Source organism: Ascaphus truei, unplaced genomic scaffold, assembly GCF_040206685.1.
Source record: "Ascaphus truei isolate aAscTru1 unplaced genomic scaffold, aAscTru1.hap1 HAP1_SCAFFOLD_391, whole genome shotgun sequence".
NCBI lineage: Eukaryota > Metazoa > Chordata > Amphibia > Anura > Ascaphidae > Ascaphus > Ascaphus truei.
Genome location: NW_027456721.1, coordinates 345,020 through 372,275, shown reverse-complemented (window position 1 = coordinate 372,275; position 27,256 = coordinate 345,020). Strand labels below are relative to the sequence as shown.

The 27,256-nt window shown below is 64.8% G+C and overlaps 1 protein-coding gene across 1 annotated transcript in view; it reads right to left on the bottom strand.

Annotated features, from left to right (window-relative positions):
• Positions 1 to 12,810: 12,810 nt before the first annotated feature.
• Positions 12,811 to 27,256, bottom strand: part of LOC142483910 (scm-like with four MBT domains protein 1) — a gene marked incomplete at its 3' end in the record, with an annotated part of 30,634 nt that continues 16,188 nt past the window's right edge. The window contains exons 5-7 of the mRNA XM_075583831.1: positions 19,047 to 19,138; positions 16,695 to 16,935; positions 12,811 to 12,905 (exon numbers count right to left, since the gene is read on the bottom strand). Coding sequence (XP_075439946.1) covers positions 12,811 to 12,905; positions 16,695 to 16,935; positions 19,047 to 19,138 — 428 coding nt within the window. The remainder of the gene's footprint in view (positions 12,906 to 16,694; positions 16,936 to 19,046; positions 19,139 to 27,256) is intronic.

Genomic DNA, 27,256 nt, shown 5'->3' with positions numbered 1-27,256 from the left:
GGCGCTGCACAGGGACATGGCACAGCGTGGGCTGCAGGGGGGGCGCTGCACAGGGACATGGCACAGCGTGGGCTGCAGGGGGGGGGCGCTGCACAGGGACAGGGCACAGCGTGGGCTGCAGGGGGGGGCGCTGCACAGGGACATGGCACAGCGTGGGCTGCAGGGGGGGGGCGCTGCACAGGACTGGCACAAGCGTGGGCTGCGGGGGGGGGCGCTGCCCAGGGACCATGGCACAGCGGTGGGCTGCAGGGGGGGGCGCTGCACAGGGACATGGCACAGCGTGGGCTGCAGGGGGGGGCGCTGCACAGGGACATGGACAGCGTGGGCTGCAGGGGGGGGCGCTGCACAGGACAGGGCACAGCGTGGGCTGCCAGGGGGGGGGCGCTGCACAGGGACATGGCACAGCGTGGGCTGCAGGGGGGGCGCTGCACAGGGACATGGCACAGCGTGGGCTGCAGGGGGGGGCGCTGCACAGGGACAGGGCACAGCGTGGGCTGCAGGGGGGGGGCGCTGCACAGGGACATGGCACAGCGTGGGCTGCAGGGGGGGGGCGCTGCACAGGGACATGGCACAGTGTGGGCTGCAGGGGGGGGCGCTGCACAGGGACATGGCACAGCGTGGGCTGCGGGGGGGGGGGGGGCGCTGCACAGGGACAGGGCACAGCGTGGGCTGCAGGGGGGGGCTGCACAGGGACATGGCACAGCGTGGGCTGCAGGGGGGGGGCGCTGCACAGGGACAGGGCACAGCGTGGGCTGCAGGGGGGGGGGGGGGCGCTGCACAGGGACATGGCACAGTGTGGGCTGCAGGGGGGGGCGCTGCACAGGGACAGGGCACAGCGTGGGCTGCAGGGGGGGGGGCGCTGCACAGGGACATGGCACAGCGTGGGCTGCAGGGGGGGGGCGCTGCACAGGGACATGGCACAGCGTGGGCTGCAGGGGGGGGGGCGCTGCACAGGGACATGGCACAGCGTGGGGCTGCAGGGGGCGCTGCACAGGGACGGCACAGCGTGGGCTGCAGGGGGGGGCGCTGCACAGGGACATGGCACAGCGTGGGCTGCAGGGGGGGGCTGCACAGGGACATGGCACAGCGTGGGGCTGCAGGGGGGGGCTGCACAGGGACATGGCACAACGTGGGCTGCAGGGGGGGGGGGCGCTGCACAGGGACATGGCACAACGTGGGCTGCAGGGGGGGGCGCTGCACAGGGACATGGCACAGCGTGGGCTGCAGGGGGGGGGGCGCTGCACAGGGACAGGGCACAGCGTGGGCTGCAGGGGGGGGGGCGCTGCACAGGGACATGGCACAGCGTGGGCTGCAGGGGGGGGGCGCTGCACAGGGACATGGAACAGCGTGGGCTGCAGGGGGGGGGGCGCAGCACAGGGACAGGGCACAGCGTGGGCTGCAGGGGGGGGGCGCTGCACAGGGACATGGCACAGCGTGGGCTGCAGGGGGGGGCACTGCACAGGGACATGGCACAGCGTGGGCTGCAGGGGGGGGGCGATGCACAGGGACCATGGCACAGCGTGGGCTGCAGGGGGGGGGGCGCTGCACAGGGACATGGCACAGCGTGGGCTGCAGGGGGCGCTGCACAGGGACGGCACAGCGTGGGCTGCAGGGGGCGCTGCACAGGGACATGGCACAGCGTGGGCTGCAGGGGGCGCTGCACAGGGACAGGCACAGCGTGGGCTGCAGGGGGGGCGCTGCACAGGACAGGGCACAGCGTGGGCTGCAGGGGGGGGCGCTGCACAGGGACAGGGCACAGCGTGGGCTGCAGGGGGGGGGCGCTGCACAGGGACGGCACAGCGTGGGCTGCGGGGGGGGGGCGCTGCACAGGGACGGCACAGCGTGGGCTGCGGGGGGGGGGGGGGGCGCTGCACAGGGACGGCACAGCGTGGGCTGCGGGGGGGGGGGGCGCTGCACAGGGACATGGCACAGCGTGGGCTGCAGTGGGGGGCGCTGCACAGGGACAGGGCACAGCGTGGGCTGCGGGGGGGGGCGCTGCACAGGGACATGGCCACAGCGTGGGCTGCAGGGGGGGCGCTGCACAGGGACAGGGCACAGCGTGGGCTGCAGGGGGGGGGCGCTGCACAGGGACATGGCACAGCGTGGGCTGCAGGGGGGGGCGCTGCACAGGGAGCCGGGGCTGCAGGGGGGGGGGCGCTGCACAGGGACATGGCACAGCGTGGGCTGCAGGGGGGGGGCGCTGCACAGGGACAGGGCACAGCGTGGGCTGCAGGGGGGGGGCGCTGCACAGGGACATGGCACAGCGTGGGCTGCAGGGGGGGGGCGCTGCACAGGGACATGGCACAGCGTGGGCTGCAGGGGGGGGGCCCGCTGCCACAGGGACATGGCACAGCGTGGGCTGCAGGGGGGGCGCTGCACAGGGACATGGCACAGCGTGGGCTGCAGGGGGGGGCGCTGCACAGGGACATGGCACAGCGTGGGCTGCAGGGGGGGGCGCTGCACAGGGACAGGGGCACAGCGGTGGGCTGCAGGGGGGGGGGCGCTGCACAGGGACATGGCACAGCGTGGGCTGCAGGGGGGGCGCTGCACAGGGACATGGCACAGCGTGGGCTGCAGGGGGGGGCGCTGCACAGGGACAGGGCACAGCGTGGGCTGCCGGGGGGGGCGCTGCACAGGACATGGCACAACGTGGGCTGCAGGGGGGGGCGCTGCACAGGGACATGCACAGCGTGGGCTGCAGGGGGGGGCGCTGCACAGGGACATGGCACAGCGTGGGCTGAGGGGGGGGCGCTGCACAGGGACATGGCACAGTGTGGGCTGCAGGGGGGGGCGCTGCACAGGGACATGGCACAGCGTGGGCTGCGGGGGGGGGGGGGGGGCGCTGCACAGGGACAGGGCACAGCGTGGGCTGCAGGGGGGGGCTGCACAGGGACATGGCACAGCGTGGGCTGCAGGGGGGGGGCGCTGCACAGGGACAGGGCACAGCGTGGGCTGCAGGGGGGGGGCGCTGCACAGGGACATGGCACAGTGTGGGCTGCAGGGGGGGGCGCTGCACAGGGACAGGGCACAGCGTGGGCTGCAGGGGGGGGGGGCGCTGCACAGGGACATGGCACAGCGTGGGCTGCAGGGGGGGGGCGCTGCACAGGGACATGGCACAGCGTGGGCTGCAGGGGGGGGGCGCTGCACAGGGACATGGCACAGCGTGGGCTGCAGGGGGCGCTGCACAGGGACGGCACAGCGTGGGCTGCAGGGGGGGGCGCTGCACAGGGACATGGCACAGCGTGGGCTGCAGGGGGGGGCTGCACAGGGACATGGCACAGCGTGGGCTGCAGGGGGGGGCTGCACAGGGACATGGCACAACGTGGGCTGCAGGGGGGGGGGCGCTGCACAGGGACATGGCACAACGTGGGCTGCAGGGGGGGGCGCTGCACAGGGACATGGCACAGCGTGGGCTGCAGGGGGGGGGGGCGCTGCACAGGGACAGGGCACAGCGTGGGCTGCAGGGGGGGGGGCGCTGCACAGGGGACATGGCACAGCGTGGGCTGCAGGGGGGGGGCGCTGCACAGGGACATGGCACAGCGTGGGCTGCAGGGGGGGGGGGGGCGCAGCACAGGACAGGGCACAGCGTGGGCTGCAGGGGGGGGCGCTGCACAGGGACATGGCACAGCGTGGGCTGCAGGGGGGGGCACTGCACAGGGACATGGCACAGCGTGGGCTGCAGGGGGGGGGCGCTGCACAGGGACATGGCACAGCGTGGGCTGCAGGGGGGGGGGCGCTGCACAGGGACATGGCACAGCGTGGGCTGCAGGGGGCGCTGCACAGGGACGGCACAGCGTGGGCTGCAGGGGGCGCTGCACAGGGACATGGCACAGCGTGGGCTGCAGGGGGGGGCGCTGCACAGGGACAGGGCACAGCGTGGGCTGCAGGGGGGGCGCTGCACAGGGACAGGGCACAGCGTGGGCTGCAGGGGGGGCGCTGCACAGGGACAGGGCACAGCGTGGGCTGCAGGGGGGGGGGCGCTGCACAGGGACGGCACAGCGTGGGCTGCGGGGGGGGGGCGCTGCACAGGGACGGCACAGCGTGGGCTGCGGGGGAGGGGAGGGCGCTGCACAGGGACGGCACAGCGTGGGCTGCGGGGGGGGGGGCGCTGCACAGGGACATGGCTCAGCGTGGGCTGCAGTGGGGGGCGCTGCACAGGGACAGGGCACAGCGTGGGCTGCGGGGGGGGCGCAGCACAGGGACAGGGCACAGCGTGGGCTGCAGGGGGGGGGGTCGCTGCACAGGGGCATGGCACAGCATGGGCTGCGGGGGGGGGGGCGCAGCACAGGGACAGGGCACAGCGTGGGCTGCAGGGGGGGGCGCTGCACAGGGACATGGCAGAGCGTGGGCTGCAGGGGGGGGGGGCGCTGCACAGGGACATGGCACAGCGTGGGCTGCAGGGGGGGGGCGCTGCACAGGGACATGGCACAGCGTGGGCTGCGGGGGGGGGGCGCTGCACAGGGACAGGGCACAGCGTGGGCTGCGGGGGGGGGCGCAGCACAGGGACATGGCACAGCGTGGGCTGCAGGGGGGGGGGCTGCACAGGGACAGGGCACAGCGTGGGCTGCAGGGGGGGGGCGCTGCACAGGGACAGGGCACAGCATGGGGTGCGGGGGGGGGCGCAGCACAGGGACAGGGCACAGCGTGGGCTGCAGGGGGGGGGCGCTGCACAGGACAGGGCACAGCGTGGGCTGCGGGGGGGGCGCTGCACAGGGACATGGCACAGCGTGGGCTGCAGGGGGGGGCGCTGCACAGGGACATGCACAGCGTGGGCTGCAGGGGGGGGCGCTGCACAGGGACATGGCACAGCGTGGGCTGCAGGGGGGGCGCTGCACAGGGACATGGCACAGCGTGGGCTGCAGGGGGGGGGCGCTGCACAGGGACATGGCACAGCGTGGGCTGCAGGGGGGGGCACAGCGTGGGCTGCAGGGGGGGGGGGGCGCTGCACAGGGACATGGCACAGCGTGGGCTGCAGGGGGGGGCGCTGCACAGGGACATGGCACAGCGTGGGCTGCAGGGGGGGGCGCTGCACAGGGATATGGCACAGCGTGGGCTGCAGGGGGGGGCGCTGCACAGGGATATGGCACAGCGTGGGCTGCAGCGGGGGGCTGCACAGGGACAGGGCACAGCGTGGGCTGCAGGGGGGGGGCGCTGCACAGGGACAGGGCACAGCGTGGGCTGCAGGGGGGGGGGCGCTGCACAGGGACATGGCACAGCGTGGGCTGCGGGGGGGGCGCAGCACAGGGACAGGGCACAGCGTGGGCTGCAGGGGGGGCGCTGCACAGGGACATGGCACAGCGTGGGCTGCAGGGGGGGGGCGCTGCACAGGGACATGGCACAGCGTGGGCTGCAGGGGGGGGGCGCTGCACAGGGACAGGGCACAGCGTGGGCTGCAGGGGGTGGCGCTGCACAGGGACGGCACAGCGTGGGCTGCAGGGGGGGGGGCTGCACAGGGACATGGCACAGCGTGGGCTGCAGGGGGGGCGCTGCACAGGGACATGGCACAGCGTGGGCTGCAGGGGGGGCGCTGCACAGGGACATGGCACAGCGTGGGCTGCAGGGGGGGGCGCTGCACAGGGACATGGCACAGCGTGGGCTGCAGGGGGGGCACAGCGTGGGCTGCAGGGGGGGGGGGGCGCTGCACAGGGACATGGCACAGCGTGGGCTGCAGGGGGGGCGCTGCACAGGGACATGCACAGCGTGGGCTGCAGGGGGGGGCGCTGCACAGGGACATGCACAGCGTGGGCTGCCAGGGGGGGGGGCTGCACAGGGACAGGCACAGCGTGGGCTGCAGGGGGGGGGCGCTGCACAGGACAGGGCACAGCATGGGGTGCGGGGGGGGGCGCAGCACAGGGACAGGGCACAGCGTGGGCTGCAGGGGGGGGGCGCTGCACAGGGACAGGCACAGCGTGGGCTGCGGGGGGGGGCGCTGCACAGGGACATGGCACAGCGTGGGCTGCAGGGGGGGGGCGCTGCACAGGGACATGGCACAGCGTGGGCTGCAGGGGGGGCGCTGCACAGGGACATGGCACAGCGTGGGCTGCAGGGGGGGCGCTGCACAGGGACATGGCACAGCGTGGGCTGCAGGGGGGGGCGCTGCACAGGGACATGGCACAGCGTGGGCTGCAGGGGGGGCACAGCGTGGGCTGCAGGGGGGGGGGGGGCGCTGCACAGGGACATGGCACAGCGTGGGCTGCAGGGGGGGCGCTGCACAGGGACATGGCACAGCGTGGGCTGCAGGGGGGGGGCCGCTGCACAGGGATATGGCACAGCGTGGGCTGCAGGGGGGGGCGCTGCACAGGGATATGGCACAGCGTGGGCTGCAGCGGGGGGCTGCACAGGGACAGGGCACAGCGTGGGCTGCAGGGGGGGGGCGCTGCACAGGGACAGGGCACAGCGTGGGCTGCAGGGGGGGGGGGCGCTGCACAGGGACATGGCACAGCGTGGGCTGCGGGGGGGGCGCAGCACAGGGACAGGGGCACAGCGTGGGCTGCAGGGGGGGGCGCTGCACAGGGACATGGCACAGCGTGGGCTGCAGGGGGGGGGCGCTGCACAGGGACATGCACAGCGTGGGCTGCAGGGGGGGGGCGCTGCACAGGGACAGGGCACAGCGTGGGCTGCAGGGGGGGGCGCTGCACAGGGACGGCACAGCGTGGGCTGCAGGGGGGGGGGCTGCACAGGGACATGGCACAGCGTAGGCTGCAGGGGGGGGCGCTGCACAGGGACATGGCACAGCGTGGGCTGCGGGGGGGGCGCTGCACAGGGACATGGCACAGCGTGGGCTGCAGGGGGGGCGCTGCACGGGGGGGGCGCTGCACAGGGACATGGCACAGCGTGGGCTGCAGGGGGGGCGCTGCACAGGGACATGGCACAGCGTGGGCTGCAGGGGGGGCGCTGCACAGGGACATGGCACAGCGTGGGCTGCAGGGGGGGGCACAGCGTGGGCTGCAGGGGGGGGGCGCTGCACAGGGACATGGCACAGCGTGGGCTGCAGGGGGGGCGCTGCACAGGGACATGGCACAGCGTGGGCTGCAGGGGGGGCGCTGCACAGGGACATGGCACAGCGTGGGCTGCAGGGGGGGGGCGCTGCACAGGGACAGGGCACAGCGTGGGCTGCAGGGGGGGGCGCTGCACAGGGACATGGCACAGCGTGGGCTGCAGGGGGGGGCACAGCGTGGGCTGCAGGGGGGGGGCGCTGCACAGGGACATGGCACAGCGTGGGCTGCAGGGGGGGGGGCGCTGCACAGGGACAGGGCACAGCGTGGGCTGCAGGGGGGGGCGCTGCACAGGGACAGGGCACAGCGTGGGCTGCAGGGGGCGCTGCACAGGGACATGGCACAGCGTGGGCTGCAGGGGGGGGGCGCTGCACAGGGACAGGGCACAGCGTGGGCTGCAGGGGGGTGGCGCTGCACAGGGACAGGGCACAGCGTGGGCTGCAGGGGGGGGGGCGCTGCACAGGGACATGGCACAGCGTGGGCTGCAAGGGGGGGGCTGCACAGGGACATGGCACAGCGTGGGCTGCAGGGGGGGGCACAGCGTGGGCTGCAGGGGGGGGGGGCGCTGCACAGGGACATGGCACAGCGTGGGCTGCAGGGGGGGCGCTGCACAGGGACATGGCACAGCGTGGGCTGCAGGGGGGGGCGCTGCACAGGGATATGGCACAGCGTGGGCTGCAGGGGGGGGCGCTGCACAGGGATATGGCACAGCGTGGGCTGCAGCGGGGGGGCTGCACAGGGACAGGGCACAGCGTGGGCTGCAGGGGGGGGGCGCTGCACAGGGACAGGGCACAGCGTGGGCTGCAGGGGGGGGGGCGCTGCACAGGGACATGGCACAGCGTGGGCTGCGGGGGGGGCGCAGCACAGGGACAGGGCACAGCGTGGGCTGCAGGGGGGGGCGCTGCACAGGGACATGGCACAGCGTGGGCTGCAGGGGGGGGGCGCTGCACAGGGACATGGCACAGCGTGGGCTGCAGGGGGGGGCGCTGCACAGGGACAGGGCACAGCGTGGGCTGCAGGGGGGGGCGCTGCACAGGGACGGCACAGCGTGGGCTGCAGGGGGGGGGGCTGCACAGGGACATGGCACAGCGTAGGCTGCAGGGGGGGGGCGCTGCACAGGGACATGGCACAGCGTGGGCTGCGGGGGGGGCGCTGCACAGGGACATGGCACAGCGTGGGCTGCAGGGGGGGGCGCTGCACAGGGACATGGCACAGCGTGGGCTGCAGGGGGGGCGCTGCACAGGGACATGGCACAGCGTGGGCTGCAGGGGGGGGCGCTGCACAGGGACATGGCACAGCGTGGGCTGCAGGGGGGGGCACAGCGTGGGCTGCAGGGGGGGGGGGCGCTGCACAGGGACATGGCACAGCGTGGGCTGCAGGGGGGGGCGCTGCACAGGGACATGGCACAGCGTGGGCTGCAGGGGGGGGCGCTGCACAGGGACATGGCACAGCGTGGGCTGCAGGGGGGGGGCGCTGCACAGGGACAGGGCACAGCGTGGGCTGCAGGGGGGGGCGCTGCACAGGGACATGGCACAGCGTGGGCTGCAGGGGGGGGCACAGCGTGGGCTGCAGGGGGGGGGCGCTGCACAGGGACATGGCACAGCGTGGGCTGCAGGGGGGGGGGGGCGCTGCACAGGGACAGGGCACAGCGTGGGCTGCAGGGGGGGGCGCTGCACAGGGACAGGGCACAGCGTGGGCTGCAGGGGGCGCTGCACAGGGACATGGCACAGCGTGGGCTGCAGGGGGGGGGCGCTGCACAGGGACAGGGCACAGCGTGGGCTGCAGGGGGGTGGCGCTGCACAGGGACAGGCACAGCGTGGGCTGCAGGGGGGGGGGGCGCTGCACAGGGACATGGCACAGCGTGGGCTGCAGGGGGGGGGGCTGCACAGGGACATGCACAGCGTGGGCTGCAGGGGGGGGGCGCTGCACAGGGACAGGGCACAGCGTGGGCTGCAGGGGGGGCGCAGCGTGGGCTGCAGGGGGGGGCACAGCGTGGGCTGCAGGGGGGGGGCGCAGCGTGGGCTGCAGGGGGGCAGATTGAACATTGGATGTGAGAGAAGGAATCATCTCTTTTTATAGCAATATAAGGGGGTCCGGCTACACACGGAGACCCCGAAATACAGAGAAGCCGGGCAGTGACAGTGTCTGTATTGGTAACCATGTAATAATAGTACAGAGTGGGAGCCCTGTATATACAATCACCCTGGGAAAATACGCACGGCGCCCCCTCGCTGCCCTGTATAAGGACGCACGGCGTCCCCCCTTCGCTGCCCTGTATAAGGACTCACGGCGTCCCCCCCTCGCTGCCCTGTATAAGGAAGCGCGGCGTCCCCCCTTCGCTGCCCTGTATAAGGACTCACGGCGTCCCCCCCTCGCTGCCCTGTATAAGGAAGCGCGGCGTCCCCCCTTCGCTGCCCTGTATAAGGACTCACGGCGTCCCCCCCTCGCTGCCCTGTATAAGGAAGCGCGGCGTCCCCCCTTCGCTGCCCTGTATAAGGACTCACGGCGTCCCCCCCTCGCTGCCTTGTATAAGGACGTGCGGCGCCCCCTCGCTGCCCTGTATAAGGACGCGCGGCGTCCCCCCCTCGCTGCCCTGTATAAGTACTCGCGGCGTCCCCCCCTCGCTGCCCTGTATAAGGACGCACGGCGCCCCCTCGCTGCCCTGTATAAGGACGCGCGGCGTCCCCCCCTCGCTGCCCTGTATAAGGACTCGCGGCGTCCCCCCCTCGCTGCCTGTATAAGTACTCGCGGCGTACCCCCCTCGCTGCCCTGTATAAGGACGCGGCTCTCCTGTTCGCTGCCCTGTATAAGGACGCGCGGCGTCCCCTCGCTGCCCTGTATAAGGACGCACGGCGTCCCCACCTCGCTGCCCTGTATAAGGACGCGCGGCGCCCCCCCCTCGCTGCCCTGTATAAGTACTCGCGGCGTCCCCCCCTCGCTGCCCTGTATAAGGACGCACGGCGCCCCCTCGCTGCCCTGTATAAGGACGCGCGGCGTCCCCCCTCGCTGCCCTGTATAAGGACTCGCGGCGTCCCCCCCTCGCTGCCCTGTATAAGGACGCGGCTCTCCTGTTCGCTGCCCTGTATAAGGACGCACGGCGCCCCCTCGCTGCCCTGTATAAGGACGCGCGGCGCTCCCGCTCGCTGCCCTGTATAAGGACGCGCGGCGTCCCCCCCTCGCTGCCCTGTATAAGGACGCACGGCGTCCCCACCTCGCTGCCCTGTATAAGGACGCGCGGCGCCCCCTCGCTGCCCTGTATAAGGACTCGCGGCGTCCCCTCGCTGCCCTGTATAAGGACTCGCGGCGTCCCCTCGCTGCCCTGTATAAGGACTTGCGGCGTCCCCTCACTGCCCTGTATAAGGACGCGCAGCGTCCCCCCCTCGCTGCCCTGTATAAGGACGCGCGGCGTCCCCCCCTCGCTGCCCTGTATAAGGACGCGCGGCGTCCCCCCCTCACTGCCCTGTATAAGGACGCACAGCGCCCCCTCGCTGCCCTGTATAAGGACGCGCGGCGTCCCCCCCTCGCTGCCTGTATAAGGACACACGGCGCCCCCTCGCTGCCCTGTAAAAGGATGCGCGGCGTCCCCCCCTCGCTGCCCTGTATAAGGACGCACGACGCCCCCTCGCTGCCCTGTATAAGGATGCGCGGCGTCCCCCTCTCGCTGCCCTGTATAAGGACTCACGGCGTCCCCCCCTCGCTGCCCTGTATAAGGAAGCGCGGCGTCCCCCCTTCGCTGCCCTGTATAAGGACTCACGGCGTCCCCCCCTCGCTGCCCTGTATAAGGACGCGCGGCGCTCCCGCTCGCTGCCCTGTATAAGGACGCACGGCGTCCCCACCTCGCTGCCCTGTATAAGGACGCGCGGCGTCCCCTCGCTGCCCTGTATAAGGACTCGCGGCGTCCCCTCACTGCCCTGTATAAGGACGCGCGGCGTCCCCCCCTCGCTGCCCTGTATAAGGACGCGCGGCGTCCCCCCCTCACTGCCCTGTATAAGGACGCACAGCGCCCCCTCGCTGCCCTGTATAAGGACGCGCGGCGTCCCCCCCTCGCTGCCTGTATAAGGACACACGGCGCCCCCTCGCTGCCCTGTAAAAGGATGCGCGGCGTCCCCCCCTCGCTGCCCTGTATAAGGACGCACGACGCCCCCTCGCTGCCCTGTATAAGGATGCGCGGCGTCCCCCTCTCGCTGCCCTGTATAAGGACTCACGGCGTCCCCCCCTCGCTGCCCTGTATAAGGAAGCGCGGCGTCCCCCCTTCGCTGCCCTGTATAAGGACTCACGGCGTCCCCCCCTCGCTGCCCTGTATAAGGACGCACGGCGCCCCCTCGCTGCCCTGTATAAGGACTCGCGGCGTCCCCCCCTTGCTGCCCTGTATAAGGATGTGCGGCGCCCCCTCGCTGCCCTGTATAAGGACTCGCGGCGTCCCCCCCTCGCTGCCCTGTATAAGGACGTGCGGCGCCCCCTCGCTGCCCTGTATAAGGACGCGCGGCGTCCCCCCCTCGCTGCCCTGTATAAGTACTCGCGGCGTCCCCCCCTCGCTGCCCTGTATAAGGACGCACGGCGCCCCCTCGCTGCCCTGTATAAGGACGCACGGCGTCCCCCCCTCGCTGCCCTGTATAAGGACTCGCGGCGTCCCCCCCTCGCTGCCCTGTATAAGGACGCGGCTCTCCTGTTCGCTGCCCTGTATAAGGACTTGCGGCGCCCCCTCGCTGCCCTGTATAAGGACGCGCGGCGCTCCCGCTCGCTGCCCTGTATAAGGACGCGCGGCGTCCCCCCCTCGCTGCCCTGTATAAGGACGCACGGCGTCCCCACCTCGCTGCCCTGTATAAGGACGCGCGGCGCCCCCTCGCTGCCCTGTATAAGGACTCGCGGCGTCCCCTCGCTGCCCTGTATAAGGACTCGCGGCGTCCCCTCGCTGCCCTGTATAAGGACTCGCGGCGTCCCCTCACTGCCCTGTATAAGGACGAGCGGCGTCCCCCCCTCGCTGCCCTGTATAAGGACGCGCGGCGTCCCCCCCTCACTGCCCTGTATAAGGACGCACAGCGCCCCCTCGCTGCCCTGTATAAGGACGCGCGGCGTCCCCCCCTCGCTGCCTGTATAAGGACACACGGCGCCCCCTCGCTGCCCTGTAAAAGGATGCGCGGCGTCCCCCCCTCACTGCCCTGTATAAGGACGCACGACGCCCCCTCGCTGCCCTGTATAAGGATGCGCGGCGTCCCCCTCTCGCTGCCCTGTATAAGGACGCACGGCGTCTCCCCCTCGCTGCCCTGTATAAGGACAAACGGCGTCCCCCCCTTGCTGCCCTGTATAGGGACGCACGGCGTCCCCCCCTCGCTGCCCTGTATAAGGACGCGCGGCGTCCCCCCCTCACTGCCCTGTATAAGGAAACACAGCGCCCCCTCGCTGCCCTGTATAAGGACGCGCGGCGTCCCCCCCTCGCTGCCTGTATAAGGACACACGGCGCCCCCTCGCTGCCCTGTAAAAGGATGCGCGGCGTCCCCCCCTCGCTGCCCTGTATAAGGACGCACGACGCCCCCTCGCTGCCCTGTATAAGGATGCGCGGCGTCCCCCTCTCGCTGCCCTGTATAAGGACGCACGGCGTCTCCCCCTCGCTGCCCTGTATAAGGACAAATGGCGTCCCCCCCACGCTGCCCTGTATAAGGACGCACGGCGTCCCCCCCTCGCTGCCCTGTATAAGGACGCACGGCGTCCCCCCCTCGCTGCCCTGTATAAGGACGCACGGCGTCCCCCCCTCGCTGCCCTGTATAAGGACGCGCGGCGTCCCCCCTCGCTGCCCTGTATAAGTATATACGATTACCTGGAAGGAGTCGGCAGGTATACATTCCCCAGGACTCTGTGCGCACACGGTCACTAGATCTTCCCATTCCTCCTCACTCCTCAGGTGCCGGAGAGCTGCAAACACACAGAGATGAACCCCCTCCTCCCCATACACGCCCTGTTATACCCCTCCTCCCCATACACGCCCTGTTATACCCCTCCTCCCCATACACGCCCTGTTATACCCCTCCTCCCCATACACGCCCTGTTATACCCCTCCTCCCCATACACGCCCTGTTATACCCCTCCTCCCCATACACGCCCTGTTATACCCCTCCTCCCCATACACGCCCTGTTATACCCCTCCTCCCCATACACGCCCTGTTATACCCCTCCTCCCCATACACGCCCTGTTATACCCCTCCTCCCCATACACGCCCTGTTATACCCCTCCTCCCCATACACGCTCTGTTATACCCCTCCTCCCCATACACGCCCTGTTATACCCCTCCTCCCCATACACGCCCTGTTATACCCCTCCTCCCCATACACGCCCTGTTATACCCCTCCTCCCCATACACGCAAACACCCTCCTCCCCATACACGCCCTGTTATACCCCTCCTCCCCATACACGCCCTATTATACTCCTCCCTATACACCCCAACATCCTGCTGCCCCCTCTGCCCTGTTATACCCATCCCTATACACCCCAACATCCTGCTGCCCCCTCACTGCCCTGTTATACCCCTCCGTATACACCCCAACATCCTGCTGCCCCCTCACTGCCCTGTTATACCCTCCCTATACACCCCAACATCCTGCTGCCCCCTCACTGCCCTGTTATACCCTCCCTATACACCCCAACATCCTGCTGCCCCCTCTGCCCTGTTATACCCATCCCTATACACCCCAACATCCTGCTGCCCCCTCACTGCCCTGTTATACCCCTCCCTATACCCCAACATCCTGCTGCCCCCTCACTGCCCTGTTATACCCCTCCCTATACCCCAACATCCTGCTGCCCCCTCACTGCCCTGTTATACCCCTCCCTATACACCCCAACATCCTGCTGCCCCCTCACTGCCCTGTTATACCCCTCCCTATACACCCCAACACCCTGCTGCCCCCTCATTGCCCTGTTATACCCCTCCCTATACACCCCAACATCCTGCTGCCCCCTCACTGCCCTGTTATACCCCTCCCTATACACCCCAACATCCTGCTGCCCCCTCACTGCCCTGTTATACCCCTCCCTATACACCCCAACATCCTGCTGCCCTCTCACTGCCCTGTTATACCCCTCCCTATACACCCCAACATCCTGCTGCCCCCTCACTGCCCTGTTATACCCCTCCCTATACACCCCAACATCCTGCTGCCCCCTCACTGCCCTGTTATACCCCTCCCTATACACCCCAACATCCTGCTGCCCCCTCACTGCCCTGTTATACCCCTCCCTATACACCCCAACATCCTGCTGCCCCCTCACTGCCCTGTTATACCCCTCCCTATACACCCCAACATCCTGCTGCCCCCTCACTGCCCTGTTATACCCCTCCCCATACACGCCCTGTTATACCCCTCCTCCCCATACACGCCCTGTTATATCCCTCCTCCCCATACACGCCCTGTTATACCCCTCCTCCCCATACACGCCCTGTTATACCCCTCCTCCCCATACACGCCCTGTTATACCCCTCCTCCCCATACACGCCCTGTTATACCCCTCCTCCCCATACACGCCCTGTTATACCCCTCCTCCCCATACACGCAAACACCCTCCTCCCCATACACGCCCTGTTATACCCCTCCTCCCCATACACGCCCTGTTATACCCCTCCCTATACACCCCAACATCCTGCTGCCCCCTCACTGCCCTGTTATACCCCTCCCTATACACCCCAACATCCTGCTGCCCCCTCACTGCCCTGTTATACCCTCCCTATACACCCCAACATCCTGCTGCCCCCTCTGCCCTGTTATACCCTCCCCATACACGCAAACACCCTGCTGCCCCCTCACTGCCCTGTTATACCCCTCCCTATACACCCCAACATCCTGCTGCCCCCTCACTGCCCTGTTATACCCCTCCCTATACACCCCAACATCCTGCTGCCCTCTCACTGCCCTGTTATACCCCTCCCTATACACCCCAACATCCTGCTGCCCCCTCACTGCCCTGTTATACCCCTCCCTATACACCCCAACATCCTGCTGCCCCCTCACTGCCCTGTTATACCCCTCCCTATACACCCCAACATCCTGCTGCCCCCTCACTGCCCTGTTATACCCTCCCTATGCACCCCAACATCCTGCTGCCCCCTCACTGCCCTGTTATACCCCTCCCTATGCACCCCAACATCCTGCTGCCCCCTCACTGCCCTGTTATACCCCTCCCTATACACCCCAACATCCTGCTGCCCCCTCACTGCCCTGTTATACCCCTCCCTATACACCCCAACATCCTGCTGCCCCCTCACTGCCCTGTTATACCCCTCCCTATACACCCCAACATCCTGCTGCCCCCTCTGCCCTGTTATACCCTCCCTATACACGCAAACACCCTGCTGCCCCCTCATTGCCCTGTTATACCCCTCCCTATACACCCCAACATCCTGCTGCCCCCTCACTGCCCTGTTATACCCCTCCCTATACACCCCAACACCCTGCTGCCCCCTCACTGCCCTGTTATACCCCTCCCTATACACCCCAACATCCTGCTGCCCCCTCACTGCCCTGTTATACCCCTCCCTATACACCCCAACATCCTGCTGCCCCCTCACTGCCCTGTTATACCCCTCCCTATACACCCCAACATCCTGCTGCCCCCTCACTGCCCTGTTATACCCCTCCCTATGCACCCCAACATCCTGCTGCCCCCTCACTGCCCTGTTATACCCCTCCCTATACACCCCAACATCCTGCTGCCCCCTCACTGCCCTGTTATACCCCTCCCTATACACCCCAACATCCTGCTGCCCCCTCACTGCCCTGTTATACCCCTCCCTATACACCCCAACATCCTGCTGCCCCCTCACTGCCCTGTTATACCCCTCCCTATGCACCCCAACATCCTGCTGCCCCCTCACTGCCCTGTTATACCCCTCCCTATGCACCCCAACATCCTGCTGCCCCCTCACTGCCCTGTTATACCCCTCCCTATGCACCCCAACATCCTGCTGCCCCCTCACTGCCCTGTTATACCCCTCCCTATACACCCCAACATCCTGCTGCCCCCTCCCTGCCCTGTTATACCCCTCCCTATACACCCCAACATCCTGCTGCCCCCTCACTGCCCTGTTATACCCCTCCCTATACACCCCAACATCCTGCTGCCCCTCACTGCCCTGTTATACCCCTCCCTATACACCCCAACACCCTGCTGCCCCCTCACTGCCCTGTTATACCCTCCCTATACACCCCAACATCCTGCTGCCCCCTCACTGCCCTGTTATACCCCTCCCTATACACCCCAACACCATGCTGCCCCCTCACTGCCCTGTTATACCCCTCCCTATACACCCCAACACCCTGCTGCCCCCTCACTGCCCTGTTATACCCCTCCCTATACACCCCAACACCATGCTGCCCCCTCTGCCCTGTTATACCCATCCCTATACACCCCAACATCCTGCTGCCCCCTCACTGCCCTGTTATACCCTCCCTATACACCCCAACACCCTGCTGCCCCCTCACTGCCGTTATACCCTCCCTATACACCCCAACATCCTGCTGCCCCCTCACTGCCCTGTTATACCCTCCCTGTGCACCCCAACATCCTGCTGCATAACAACTGCATATAACAACCTCCCCTCCCACACCCCACCCTCACTCTGCCTCCTGTGACCCACACAGATAATTCTGAGTTGCTGGCCACTGAAGTGGTATTGTCAGTCTCTGGACTGTTCCAGAGACGCCGTTACCTGGAGGAGGCTGGATCCGGTAGCCCTGTTGCGTTGCCCACCCCACGGGGTGAAGAAAGGGGTGAAGGTAGAAGAGCCACAGGCAGGGGGAGTCCTGTGCCCCCTCATACTGAAGCTGCAGCCGCCCCCCGATATTATCCAGCACCCTGACAGGCCAGGCGCCCAGGAAATCCTGGGAGTGCTGGAGTTCCAGCCGGGACCCGGGGCCAAACAGGTCCAAGGGGTCCTGCCCGCGGTGAGGCTGTGGGAGAGAGAGGCGCAGGGAGTCCGTGAGAGACAGAGAGACGCAGGGAGTCCGTGAGAGACAGAGAGACGCAGGGAGTCCGTCAGAGAGACACAGGGAGTCTGCGGAGAGAGAGATAGAGAGACGCGGGGAGTCTGCGGAGAGAGAGAGACGCGGGGAGTCTGCGGAGAGAGCGAGAGAGACGCGGGGAGTCTGCGGAGAGAGAGAGAGAGACGCGGGGAGTCTGCGGAGAGAGAGAGACGCGGGGAGTCTGCGGAGAGAGAGATAGAGAGACGCGGGGAGTCTGCGGAGAGAGAGAGACACGGGGAGTCTGCGGAGAGAGAGAGAGACGCGGGGAGTCTGCGGAGAGAGAGACGCGGGGAGTCTGCGGAGAGAGAGAGACGCGGGGAGTCTGCAGAGAGAGAGACAGAGAGACGCGGGGAGTCTGCAGAGAGAGAGAGAGAGAGACGCGGGGAGTCTGCGGAGAGAGAGACGCGGGGAGTCTGCGGAGAGAGAGAGACGCGGGGAGTCTGCAGAGAGAGAGACAGAGACGCGGGGAGTCTGCAGAGAGAGAGAGAGAGAGACGCGGGGAGTCTGCGGAGAGAGAGACGCGGGGAGTCTGCGGAGAGAGAGACGCGGGAAGTCTGCGGAGAGAGAGAGACGCGGGGAGTCTGCGGAAAGAGAGAGACGCGGGGAGTCTGCGGAGAGAGAGAGACGCGGGGAGTCTGCGGAGAGAGAGAGACGCGGGGAGGCTGCGGAGAGAGACAGAGAGACGCGGAGAGTCTGCAGAGAGAGAGAGACAGAGAGATAAGGGGAGTCTGCGGAGAGAGAGAGAGAGACGCGGGGAGTCTGCGGAAAAGGAGAGAGAGACGCGGGGAGGCTGCGGAGAGAGAGACAGAGAGACGCGGGGAGTCTGCGGAGAGAGACGCGGGGAGTCTGCGGAGAGAGAGAGAGAGAGAGACGCGGGGAGGCTGCGGAGAGAGAGACAGAGAGACGCGGGGAGGCTGCGGAGAGAGAGAAGAGAGACGCGGGGAGGCTGCGGAGAGAGAGACAGAGAGACGCGGGGAGGCTGCGGAGAGAGAGACAGAGAGACGCGGGGAGGCTGCGGAGAGAGAGAGACAGAGAGACGCGGGGAGGCTGCGGAGAGAGAGAGACAGAGAGACGCGGGGAGGCTGCGGAGAGAGAGAGACAGAGAGACGCGGGGAGGCTGCGGAGAGAGAGAGACAGAGAGACGCGGGGAGGCTGCGGAGAGAGAGAGACAGAGAGACGCGGGGAGGCTGCGGAGAGAGAGACAGAGAGACGCGGGGAGGCTGCGGAGAGAGACAGAGAGACGCGGGGAGGCTGCGGAGAGAGAGACAGAGAGACGCGGGGAGTCTGCGGAGAGAGAGACAGAGAGACGCGGGGAGGCTGCGGAGAGAGAGAGACAGAGAGACGCGGGGAGGCTGCGGAGAGAGAGAGACAGAGAGACGCGGGGAGGCTGCGGAGAGAGAGAGACAGAGAGACGCGGGGAGGCTGCGGAGAGAGAGAGACAGAGAGACGCGGGGAGGCCGCGGAGAGAGACAGAAAGAGAGAGACACGCGGGGAGGCTGATAGAGAGACAGAGACAGAGACACGCGGGGATGCAGATAGAGAGACAGAGAGAGACAGAGACACGCAGGGATGCAGATAGAGAGACAGAGACAGAGAGAGACAGAGACACGCAGGGATGCAGATAGAGAGACAGAGACAGAGAGAGACAGAGACACGCAGGGATGCAGATAGAGAGACAGAGACAGAGAGAGACAGAGACACGCGGGGATGCAGATAGAGACAGAGACACGCGGGGATGCAGATAGAGAGACAGAGACACGCGGGGATGCAGATAGAGAGACAGAGACACGCGGGGATGCAGAGAGACAGAGAGAGCTTTCGCTAACACTGTGTAACCAATCCCAGGCAGTATATAGAGTCCTGATGGGGGGGGCGATAACCCCCATGCTAAGGTGCAATTTGGGGTGTCACTAAGTGCGCAGCCCCCCCACACGGGCTCAGGACCCCCCTATACTGCCTGGGAGCCGCCACTACAGGTTTTATTTGCAGTCACCCCCCGCGCCCCCTGTTGGGAATCACTGCGAGAGCGCGACACTTACGCCCTCTAGCAGGTTGGCAGGTGCACTGCAGGCTCCATTCAAAGTCTCGGCCAGGAATTGCACCCAGTTATCGCCCAGTTTCTCTCGGAGACCTGCAGGAAGCAAAGGAAACATGAGGGCCCCCTTGTGGTGGAAGCCCAGAACTGCCGCAGGTAAATCCTGACCGGGAACATGCAGCACTATTTCTGTGCCACCAAACACACAGAGAGATCCGTCACTTGGGCTGGTGTGTGTATTTGTGTCAGTGTGCACAGCAGCGGGACAGGCTAATTGCTGGAGAGAACAACCTATTTAAACACGGGACGCCATATTTTGAAGGTTTATGCGGCAGATCGGGTGGATCACTTAGAGTGTAAGCTCTTCGGGGCAGGGACTCCTTTTCCTAATGTTACTTTCATGTGTGAAGCGCGTATTCCCGCTGTGTGTTATATTATTGTGTCCCGTGACGCGCTGTGTGCACGGACGGCGTAATATACACACAGATACCGGATTGGCCAGAATACAGCGCTGGTTTTGTTTCTAAAAATATCCTTCTGGAAACTGCCCCCGTGTTATACTCGCAGCCGAACACCTTTTATTCTTCATGTAGAACACCAGCACATCTTTAGGGTCGTGTTATGTGCGAGGCCGGGCTAGATTCGGGCCAATACGGGGGCGGGCGCGTGAGTGTACACACACACACACACACACACACACACACACACACACACACTATTTAAGTTATAGTGGGAAAAAGGCGACAAAAAACCTCCGCCGTTCGCATATAGCCAATAAAGAATATCACTTGTGACTATATTGACTGGCTTTGCAGCTAAGCCCATGCTGTGCTTAAAAGCTGTGTGAACAGTGAAGCATACCGTGCTTCCACTGCAGCAAGGGATTCTGGGAAATGACATGCAAATGGGCACACAATGTGTCACCTTTTGCCTGAAATCCATTTTACATGGAACCCTTATAAGCAAATACTCAGCTGTTCACACAGCTTTTAAGCACAGCATGGGATTAGATGCAAAGCCAGTCAAACCACTCACAGGAGCTGTTGTAACCTCATTACACCATTCATACCTGCCATGAACAGTGCTCCGCAATCCCCCACCTGGCTGGTTTAGGGCGGCGTTCTCTCTCTCCGAGTCCATGAACCTGCCTAGACCCGTGAGCTAACAGCCGACCCATTCCCATGTCGGTCTTGCACTGTTTGTTCCAGGTTATTACTGCTCGGGCTATGGTGAATGTGTTAGAGTATCTCTGTGTGTACTGCTGGCTCTGGTCACCCACTTTTCTTATTTCTGGGCCCCAAATATATTACCCCAAAATTTTTTTTTTTTAAATAAACAGTCCCTGCTTCAGCACAGGTGGCTCACTCAGTCCCTGCTTCCGCACAGGTGGCTCCCTCAGTCCCTGATGCAGCTCAGGTGGCTCACTCAGTCCCTGATGCAGCTCAGGTGGCTCACTCAGTCCCTGATGCAGCTCAGGTGGCTCACTCAGTCCCTGATGCAGCTCAGGTGGCTCCCTCAGTCCCTGATGCAGCTCAGGTGGCTCCCTCAGTCCCTGCTTCAGCTCAGGTGGCTCCCTCAGTCCCTGCTTCAGCTCAGATGGCTCCCTCAGTCCCTGCTTCAGCTCAGGTGGCTCCCTTAGTCCCTGCTTCAGCTCAGGTGGCTCCCTCAGTCCCTGCTTCAGCTCAGGTTGCTCCCTCAGTCCCTGCTTCAGCTCAGGTGGCTCACTCAGTCCCTGCTTCCGCACAGGTGGCTCACTCAGTCCCTGATGCAGCTCAGGTGGCTCCCTCAGTCCCTGCTTCAGCCCTGGTGGTTCAATCAGTTCCTGCTTCAGCCCAGGTGGCTCAATCAGTGTCTCAGTCTGGCTTCAGCACTGATTAAGCCACGTATGCTGAAGCTGGGGTATCCCAAAATATCAGCTTCCTACTGTCTGTGTACGTTCCTCCTACTTACCAATTAGATTGTAAGCTCTTCGGGGAAGGGACTCCTTTTTCTAATGTTACTTTTATGTCGGAAGTGCTTATTCCCGTTATGTGTTATTTGTATTATTTGTTATTTATATGATTGTTACGTGTATTACTGCTGTGAGGCGCTATACATACACACCCACTATATATAGCCCCCGTGTGTGCTGTGTAATATTTCTGAGCGCTGGCGCTGAGCCCCCGTGTGTGCTGTGTAATATTTCTGAGCGCTGGCGCTGAGCCCCCGTGTGAGCTGTGTAATATTTCTGAGCGCTGGCGCTGAGCCCCCGTGTGAGCTGTGTAATATTTCTGAGCGCTGGCGCTGAGCCCCCGTGTGAGCTGTGTAATATTTCTGAGCGCTGGCGCTGAGCCCCCGTGTGTGCTGTGTAATATTTCTGAGCGCTGGCGCTGAGCCCCCGTGTGAGCTGTGTAATATTTCTGAGCGCTGGCGCTGAGCCCCCGTGTGAGCTGTGTAATATTTCTGAGCGCTGGCGCTGAGCCCCCGTGTGTGCTGTGTAATATTTCTGAGCGCTGGCGCTGAGCCCCCGTGTGTGCTGTGTAATATTTCTGAGCGCTGGCGCTGAGCCCCCGTGCGAGCTGTGTAATGTTTCTGAGCGCTGGCGCTGAGCCCCCGTGTGAGCTGTGTAATATTTCTGAGCGCTGGCGCTGAGCCCCCGTGTGTGCTGTGTAATATTTCTGAGCGCTGGCGCTGAGCCCCCGTGTGAGCTGTGTAATATTTCTGAGCGCTGGCGCTGAGCCCCCGTGTGAGCTGTGTAATATTTCTGAGCGCTGGCGCTGAGCCCCCGTGTGAGCTGTGTAATATTTCTGAGCGCTGGCGCTGAGCCCCCGTGTGTGCTGTGTAATATTTCTGAGCGCTGGCGCTGAGCCCCCGTGTGAGCTGTGTAATATTTCTGAGCGCTGGCGCTGAGACCCCGTGTGAGCTGTGTAATATTTCTGAGCGCTGGCGCTGAGCCCCCGTGTGAGCTGTGTAATATTTCTGAGCGCTGGCGCTGAGCCCCCGTGTGAGCTGTGTAATATTTCTGAGCGCTGGCGCTGAGCCCCCGTGTGAGCTGTGTAATATTTCTGAGCGCTGGCGCTGAGCCCCCCGTGTGTGCTGTGTAATATTTCTGAGCGCTGGCGCTGAGCCCCCGTGTGAGCTGTGTAATATTTCTGAGCGCTGGCGCTGAGCCCCCGTGTGAGCTGTGTAATATTTCTGAGCGCTGGCGCTGAGCCCCCGTGTGAGCTGTGTAATATTTCTGAGCGCTGGCGCTGAGCCCCCGTGTGTGCTGTGTAATATTTCTGAGCGCTGGCGCTGAGCCCCCGTGTGTGCTGTGTAATATTTCTGAGCGCTGGCGCTGAGCCCCCGTGTGTGCTGTGTAATATTTCTGAGCGCTGGCGCTGAGCCCCCGTGTGAGCTGTGTAATATTTCTGAGCGCTGGCGCTGAGCCCCCGTGTGTGCTGTGTAATATTTCTGAGCGCTGGCGCTGAGCCCCCATGTGTGCTGTGTAATATTTCTGAGCGCTGGCGCTGAGCCCCCGTGTGTGCTGTGTAATATTTCTGAGCGCTGGCGCTGAGCCCCCGTGTGAGCTGTGTAATATTTCTGAGCGCTGGCGCTGAGCCCCCGTGTGAGCTGTGTAATATTTCTGAGCGCTGGCGCTGAGCCCCCGTGTGAGCTGTGTAATATTTCTGAGCGCTGGCGCTGAGCCCCCGTGTGAGCTGTGTAATATTTCTGAGCGCTGGCGCTGAGCCCCCGTGTGTGCTGTGTAATATTTCTGAGCGCTGCGCTGAGCCCCCGTGTGAGCTGTGTAATATTTCTGAGCGCTGGCGCTGAGCCCCCGTGTGAGCTGTGTAATATTTCTGAGCGCTGGCGCTGAGCCCCCGTGTGAGCTGTGTAATATTTCTGAGCGCTGGCGCTGAGCCCCCGTGTGTGCTGTGTAATATTTCTGAGCGCTGGCGCTGAGCCCCCGTGTGTGCTGTGTAATATTTCTGAGCGCTGGCGCTGAGCCCCCGTGTGAGCTGTGTAATATTTCTGAGCGCTGGCGCTGAGCCCCCGTGTGTGCTGTGTAATATTTCTGAGCGCTGGCGCTGAGCCCCCGTGTGAGCTGTGTAATATTTCTGAGCGTTGGCGCTGAGCCCCCCCGTGTGTGCTGTGTAATATTTCTGAGCGCTGGCGCTGAGCCCCCGTGTGAGCTGTGTAATATTTCTGAGCGCTGGCGCTGAGCCCCCGTGTGAGCTGTGTAATATTTCTGAGCGCTGGCGCTGAGCCCCCGTGTGAGCTGTGTAATATTTCTGAGCGCTGGCGCTGAGCCCCCGTGTGAGCTGTGTAATATTTCTGAGCGCTGGCGCTGAGCCCCCGTGTGAGCTGTGTAATATTTCTGAGCGCTGGCGCTGAGCCCCCGTGTGAGCTGTGTAATATTTCTGAGCGCTGGCGCTGAGCCCCCGTGTGTGCTGTGTAATATTTCTGAGCGCTGGCGCTGAGCCCCCGTGTGAGCTGTGTAATATTTCTGAGCGCTGGCGCTGAGCCCCCGTGTGAGCTGTGTAATATATCTGAGCGCTGGCGCTGAGCCCCCGTGTGAGCTGTGTAATATTTCTGAGCGCTGGCGCTGAGCCCCCGTGTGAGCTGTGTAATATTTCTGAGCGCTGGCGCTGAGCCCCCGTGTGAGCTGTGTAATATTTCTGAGCGCTGGCGCTGAGCCCCCGTGTGTGCTGTGTAATATTTCTGAGCGCTGAGCCCCCGTGTGAGCTGTGTAATATTTCTGAGCGCTGGCGCTGAGCCCCCGTGTGAGCTGTGTAATATTTCTGAGCGCTGGCGCTGAGCCCCCGTGCGAGCTGTGTAATATTTCTGAGCGCTGGCGCTGAGCCCCCGTGTGTGCTGTGTAATATTTCTGAGCGCTGGCGCTGAGCCCCCGTGTGTGCTGTGTAATATTTCTGAGCGCTGGCGCTGAGCCCCCGTGTGTGCTGTGTAATATTTCTGAGCGCTGGCGCTGAGCCCCCGTGTGAGCTGTGTAATATTTCTGAGCGCTGGCGCTGAGCCCCCGTGTGAGCTGTGTAATATTTCTGAGCGCTGGCGCTGAGCCCCCGTGTGAGCTGTGTAATATTTCTGAGCGCTGGCGCTGAGCCCCCGTGTGTGCTGTGTAATATTTCTGAGCGCTGGCGCTGAGCCCCCGTGTGTGCTGTGTAATATTTCTGAGCGCTGGCGCTGAGCCCCCGTGTGTGCTGTGTAATATTTCTGAGCGCTGGCGCTGAGCCCCCGTGTGAGCTGTGTAATATTTCTGAGCGCTGGCGCTGAGCCCCCGTGTGTGCTGTGTAATATTTCTGAGCGCTGGCGCTGAGCCCCCGTGTGAGCTGTGTAATATTTCTGAGCGCTGGCGCTGAGCCCCCGTGTGAGCTGTGTAATATTTCTGAGCGCTGGCGCTGAGCCCCCGTGTGTGCTGTGTAATATTTCTGAGCGCTGGCGCTGAGCCCCCGTGTGAGCTGTGTAATATTTCTGAGCGCTGGCGCTGAGCCCCCGTGTGAGCTGTGTAATATTTCTGAGCGCTGGCGCTGAGCCCCCGTGTGTGCTGTGTAATATTTCTGAGCGCTGGCGCTGAGCCCCCGTGTGTGCTGTGTAATATTTCTGAGCGCTGGCGCTGAGCCCCCGTGTGAGCTGTGTAATATTTCTGAGCGCTGGCGCTGAGCCCCCGTGTGAGCTGTGTAATATTTCTGAGCGCTGGCGCTGAGCCCCCGTGTGAGCTGTGTAATATTTCTGAGCGCTGGCGCTGAGCCCCAGTGTGAGCTGTGTAATATTTCTGAGCGCTGGCGCTGAGCCCCCGTGTGAGCTGTGTAATATTTCTGAGCGCTGGCGCTGAGCCCCCGTGTGAGCTGTGTAATATTTCTGAGCGCTGGCGCTGAGCCCCCGTGTGAGCTGTGTAATATTTCTGAGCGCTGGCGCTGAGCCCCCGTGTGAGCTGTGTAATATTTCTGAGCGCTGGCGCTGAGCCCCCGTGTGTGCTGTGTAATATTTCTGAGCGCTGCGCTGAGCCCCCGTGTGAGCTGTGTAATATTTCTGAGCGCTGGCGCTGAGCCCCCGTGTGAGCTGTGTAATATTTCTGAGCGCTGGCGCTGAGCCCCCGTGTGAGCTGTGTAATATTTCTGAGCGCTGGCGCTGAGCCCCCGTGTGTGCTGTGTAATATTTCTGAGCGCTGGCGCTGAGCCCCCGTGTGTGCTGTGTAATATTTCTGAGCGCTGGCGCTGAGCCCCCGTGTGTGCTGTGTAATATTTCTGAGCGCTGGCGCTGAGCCCCCGTGTGAGCTGTGTAATATTTCTGAGCGCTGGCGCTGAGCCCCCGTGTGAGCTGTGTAATATTTCTGAGCGTTGGCGCTGAGCCCCCCCGTGTGAGCTGTGTAATATTTCTGAGCGCTGGCGCTGAGCCCCCGTGTGAGCTGTGTAATATTTCTGAGCGCTGGCGCTGAGCCCCCGTGTGAGCTGTGTAATATTTCTGAGCGCTGGCGCTGAGCCCCCGTGTGAGCTGTGTAATATTTCTGAGCGCTGGCGCTGAGCCCCCGTGTGAGCTGTGTAATATTTCTGAGCGCTGGCGCTGAGCCCCCGTGTGAGCTGTGTAATATTTCTGAGCGCTGGCGCTGAGCCCCCGTGTGTGCTGTGTAATATTTCTGAGCGCTGGCGCTGAGCCCCCGTGTGTGCTGTGTAATATTTCTGAGCGCTGGCGCTGAGCCCCCGTGTGAGCTGTGTAATATTTCTGAGCGCTGGCGCTGAGCCCCCGTGTGAGCTGTGTAATATTTCTGAGCGCTGGCGCTGAGCCCCCGTGTGAGCTGTGTAATATTTCTGAGCGCTGGCGCTGAGCCCCCGTGTGTGCTGTGTAATATTTCTGAGCGCTGAGCCCCCGTGTGAGCTGTGTAATATTTCTGAGCGCTGGCGCTGAGCCCCCGTGTGAGCTGTGTAATATTTCTGAGCGCTGGCGCTGAGCCCCCGTGCGAGCTGTGTAATATTTCTGAGCGCTGGCGCTGAGCCCCCGTGTGTGCTGTGTAATATTTCTGAGCGCTGGCGCTGAGCCCCCGTGTGTGCTGTGTAATATTTCTGAGCGCTGGCGCTGAGCCCCCGTGTGAGCTGTGTAATATTTCTGAGCGCTGGCGCTGAGCCCCCGTGTGAGCTGTGTAATATTTCTGAGCGCTGACGCTGAGCCCCCGTGTGTGCTGTGTAATATTTCTGAGCGCTGGCGCTGAGCCCCCGTGTGAGCTGTGTAATATTTCTGAGCGCTGGCGCTGAGCCCCCGTGTGAGCTGTGTAATATTTCTGTGCGCTGGCGCTGAGCCCCCGTGTGAGCTGTGTAATATTTCTGAGCGCTGGCGCTGAGCCCCCGTGTGTGCTGTGTAATATTTCTGAGCGCTGGCGCTGAGCCCCCGTATGTGCTGTGTAATATTTCTGAGCGCTGGCGCTGAGCCCCCGTGTGTGCTGTGTAATATTTCTGAGCGCTGGCGCTGAGCCCCCGTGTGAGCTGTGTAATATTTCTGAGCGCTGGCGCTGAGCCCCCGTGTGAGCTGTGTAATATTTCTGAGCGCTGGCGCTGAGCCCCCGTGTGAGCTGTGTAATATTTCTGAGCGCTGGCGCTGAGCCCCCGTGTGTGCTGTGTAATATTTCTGAGCGCTGGCGCTGAGCCCCCGTGTGAGCTGTGTAATATCTCTGAGCGCTGAGCCCCCGTGTGAGCTGTGTAATATTTCTGAGCGCTGGCGCTGAGCCCCCGTGTGTGCTGTGTAATATTTCTGAGCGCTGGCGCTGAGCCCCCGTGTGAGCTGTGTAATATTTCTGAGCGCTGGCGCTGAGCCCCCGTGTGAGCTGTGTAATATTTCTGAGCGCTGGCGCTGAGCCCCCGTGTGAGCTGTGTAATATTTCTGAGCGCTGGCGCTGAGCCCCCGTGTGAGCTGTGTAATATTTCTGAGCGCTGGCGCTGAGCCCCCGTGTGAGCTGTGTAATATTTCTGAGCGCTGGCGCTGAGCCCCCGTGTGAGCTGTGTAATATTTCTGAGCGCTGGCGCTGAGCCCCCGTGTGAGCTGTGTAATATTTCTGAGCGCTGGCGCTGAGCCCCCGTGTGAGCTGTGTAATATTTCTGAGCGCTGGCGCTGAGCCCCCGTGTGAGCTGTGTAATATTTCTGAGCGCTGGCGCTGAGCCCCCGTGTGTGCTGTGTAATATTTCTGAGCGCTGGCGCTGAGCCCCCGTGTGAGCTGTGTAATATTTCTGAGCGCTGAGCCCCCGTGTGAGC